General features: G+C 56.5%; 1 protein-coding gene across 1 annotated transcript; it reads left to right on the top strand.

Annotated features, from left to right (window-relative positions):
* The first annotated feature begins 7 nt into the window (after positions 1-7).
* LDOC1L (leucine zipper, down-regulated in cancer 1-like) lies at positions 8-3137 on the top strand. Its single transcript, XM_011934773.1, has one exon. It carries the CDS (start codon positions 270-272, stop codon positions 987-989), a length of 720 nt encoding a protein of 239 aa, XP_011790163.1. The 5' UTR covers positions 8-269; the 3' UTR covers positions 990-3137.
* The last annotated feature ends 949 nt before the right edge of the window (positions 3138-4086 follow it).

The raw sequence follows: 4086 nt of genomic DNA on the forward strand, positions 1-4086 counted from the left end.
TCCAGGGCCCAGAGAGGTCCAGCCGCCCGTCCGGCTCCGTAGCCCGTGAAGTCTGCAGTAAAGGAGCCGCGTGGGACCGGGGCCGAAGTCCCCAGGGCCTGCCCCCGCCTGGCACCGCGTGCCTCTCTCTTGAGCCCTCAGCTTGGGGGTCTCGCAGCGCCCTCGCGTTGTGCACCCCACGCTGCCCCCATTTCTACAGGGGCCCACCTGGTCACCACACCGCCTTGGCCCACTCGCGGATCTCCGTCCGTGGCTGACCTCTGGCCAGCATGGTGCAGCCGCAGACGTCCAAAGCTGAAAGCCCGGCCTCGGCAGCGTCTCCGAAGGCCCAGATGGATGATGCTATTGACACCCTGACCTCCCTGCGCCTCACCAACTCAGCGCTGAGGCGGGAGGCCTCCACCCTGCGGGCAGAGAAGGCCAATCTCACCAACATGCTGGAGAGCGTGATGGCAGAGCTGACTTTGTTACGCACCAGGGCGCGGATCCCGGGGGCTCTGCAGATCACCCCGCCCATCTCTGCAATTACTTCAAACGGGACTCGACCCATGACCACACCTCCAACCTCTCTGCCCGAGCCCTTTTCCGGGGACCCAGGCCAGTTGGCGGGGTTCCTGATGCAGATGGACAGATTCATGATCTTCCAGGCCTCTCGCTTCCCGGGTGAGGCCGAGCGCGTGGCCTTCCTTGTGTCTCGACTGACTGGGGAGGCGGAGAAGTGGGCTATCCCCCACATGCAACCTGACAGCCCCTTGCGCAACAACTATCAGGGGTTCCTGGCAGAGTTGCGGAGAACCTACAAGTCTCCGCTCAGGCATGCGCGGCGCGCCCAAATCAGGAAGACTTCTGCCTCTAACAGGGCCGTGCGAGAGAGGCAGATGCTCTGCCGTCAGCTGGCCGCTGCGGGCACGGGGCCTTGCCCAGTGCATCCAGCTTCCAACGGGACTAGTCCAGCGCCAGCCCAGCCTGCCCGAGCACGGAATCTTTAAGAATCCGCCACTACTTGGTAGCGTCTGCAGCCACCCAGGTAGCATACGCTCTTTGCTGTGTAGAAGAAATGCCCATAGGACAGCATCGCCCCTGTTTGAAGACCTCCCTTCTTACCTCTCCAGACGTGTTCCCCAAGGAGATCTTCCTTCCATCCCTCCTGGCGCCCTGGTTGCCCACCTTGCTGCGCTTCCTCTTATGTGCTAGCTTTGTACCTATCGCTCACTGCATGCTCGCCTCCCTCTCGCTGGCATCCTGGGCTGTTTCAATGACTACGGCTCTGCTGCTTAGGCACAGGGACTCTGCTGCTTAGGCACAGGGACTCTGCCGCACGCTGACAAACCACGAGGGCTGACCCCTCCCAGCCCGACTTGGTTCATGGAGGCTCCTGCTCTGCCCTCTCCAAGCTCCCTTGGTGGCTCCCCACCTTGTTGCCCAGTTCCTATTGATGAGCTCTGGACAGAAAGATGCCAGTTTGGCCAGGCTTGATGGGTGTACCTGGAGAGGGAGTCTGGCTTCCCACCCAAGATGCCTGCCAGCCCTGCCAGGGCCCAGTACAGCAGGCAGGGCCTCATCCGTGCTGTAGTGGTCGAGTGGTCACTGCTAGGAGTGTAGTTCTACCATTTCCGGGGGCCAGATTCCACTCTGCACGTGAGTATGCAGTCTGGAAGGCCCCACTGCTCTCACTGGGAAGGACCAGTGTTGCATCTCTGTTAATGCCTGGCTTTAGTTGCTGGTGTTCTGATCGAGCCAGAAGTTTGGGGAGTCTGGAACTTGCCTGCTAAATAATGTCATTGTGGACTCTCAGCCACTGGTCAAGTCTATCAGGCTGCAGGTTCCAGCACACCCACACCTGAGGGCCATAGCAGGCTGAGGGTGGATACCAGTGACTCCCTTTGCTGGCCAGAATCTCCATGGGCAGTGCCACATCGGCTGATGCTCAGTCACTCCTGCTTCTACACCCTGTCATTGTCTCAAGCCTTGCCCAGCTTGAGACCCGTTCCCATCTCCAGGTGCCATGTGGCCTTCACTGCAGCCCTGCAGCTACCCACACACCATCTGTGGGTTTCCAAAGGCACCTTGTAGCATGTCCTTCCCATGCCTGGGCAATCAGATGGGCTGCCTTTGTCCAAGAGAAAACAGACTCCCTTTGGGAAACATCCTTAAGCACTTAAGGCCAGGGAGTGTCTGCCTCTGGCAACCCAGCCAGGGTCTTGGTGGCATATGTAAAAGCAAAGAGCTGTGGACTGTCGTCATCTTAGTGTGGAGACAATGCAGCACTGGCATGCATGTCCTGCTTCTGAAGGACCTGGTCCTTCCTCACAGCGGGGTGACCAAGAAATCATTTTGTGGCTGAGTTTGGCCACGCCCTTTGGACTGAGCTGTTCCGCCATAGTTCAATGCCAAATGAACCGTATTGACATGATCTCCTGTCCCGTAGGGATTCTTATCCTGGGCTCATCTGCCCCTTGTCTGAAGGGTCCTGGCTTGACTGCAGAAGGACAACCTCCGCACCCACCTAAAGACATGTATGTGTCTTGGGACCCCAGAGGTTGGGTCCTTGGACCTGGCTTCTTAAGAGTTTTGATGATGCTGGGAAAAGTGACTGCGATTCTGAAGAACCGCTGCCTTGCAAGGGCAAGGACATTCAGTGGTTGTTGGGGTCCGCAGACTACTGCCACCCACTCATCATCAACTCTGTTAGCCCAATTGCCCTGCTGAACAACTGCCTGAATACAGGCTTTAGGTTCCCCTGGACTCCAGCTGAGGATGTTCAGGTGGGACCATGGTGCTCTTTAAGCATGGATGGAGGGAGGACACAGTGGGGCCACCATTCCATGAATGGGAGGTGTACAGATTACTTTCTCTTTGTGCTCAGTTCTGTTCTGTCTCCAGCAACTGTATTGGTAAGACTAGTACCTGCCAAGCAGAGGTGCCCCTAAGTGAAGGGGTACAGTGGCACCTGGGAAAAGGCATCTGGAAGGTTTCCATGTGGCCTAGCCCAGCATGGAAGCAGGGTGGGAACTCTTGCTGTGTCGCCAGCCCTGGCTCTACCCAAGTGGCTTGTTAAAAGCCATACCATGTCTGTGTCAGGCTTGTGCTGCCCCACACCCCAGAACTGCCTATGAAAGACCATCCACACTCCCTGTCCACACCTGCAGCCGGGTCCTCTGCCTATGGGCACCCAATCCAAGCAGCTGCCCCACCTTCGTTTGGCGTGGTGATTTGTGTTTTTTCTCTCGGTGCTTATGTGTGTGGGCTTGGGAGGAGTGCTGGTGTGCACTTAGGACCTTCTTGATAGCTCCCTGCATTTTGGAACATGGAGCAGATGAGAGAGGGTCGGGGCTTGCCCTTCAACTTGAACTTGGAAGAAGCCCACATTGGAGAGGTGAGGACCCCGTGGTGGCTCTAGTGGAAGACACCTTAGTCTCCAGCTAAGGAGGATGAGGCACAGCCCCAGAGGGAGACCTCAGTGACCAGGGATCAGGCTGAAGAACAAAGTAGGGGAAGGGAGTGCTTTGTACATATTTTGGGGTTATGATTTCTCTAAATTTTAGGAGAACAGGTATTGATTGGTGAAATGGACAGGCAGTAGTGTTCAACAGCGCATGTGAAGGAAAGTTCTGTTTTCCATGGTTTTGACATCTTTGGACTGTATTGTGACTGCTCTCTGGTCCACATGGTACCCCTCTGGTAAGTAAGCTTCATTGCATACCAGGGCATCACTGGAGATGGAAGTTAGTGAAGGGATGACTCCATGGCCTAGTATAGTGTGACCCTGGGACTAACTTAATGTCCTGAAACATTTTGGTGACTTCTAGGAAACAGCAAAGACCTATTTCATTGGCCCCAGGTAAGTATGTATTGAGCAGTGAGGAGGAGTGGAAAACAAAACCCAGAAAGTGCGGCAGGACCAGCTCCTGTTGTCATGGCAGACAGAGCTGCCTTGGGTGGGCACCACCCTGGCAGTTCCAGCCTGTAGGGGAATGAAGGGACATGGGTTGAACTGGGCATGTGCTGAGGTTAACTTAGGGAACAAGCCCTGGGACTGGACGAAAGGGCCCGTGCTGCAGCCACCGACTGGGGGCAGAGCTCTGG

The sequence above is a fragment of the Colobus angolensis genome, unplaced genomic scaffold (genome assembly GCF_000951035.1).
Source record: "Colobus angolensis palliatus isolate OR3802 unplaced genomic scaffold, Cang.pa_1.0 Scaffold138, whole genome shotgun sequence".
NCBI lineage: Eukaryota > Metazoa > Chordata > Mammalia > Primates > Cercopithecidae > Colobus > Colobus angolensis.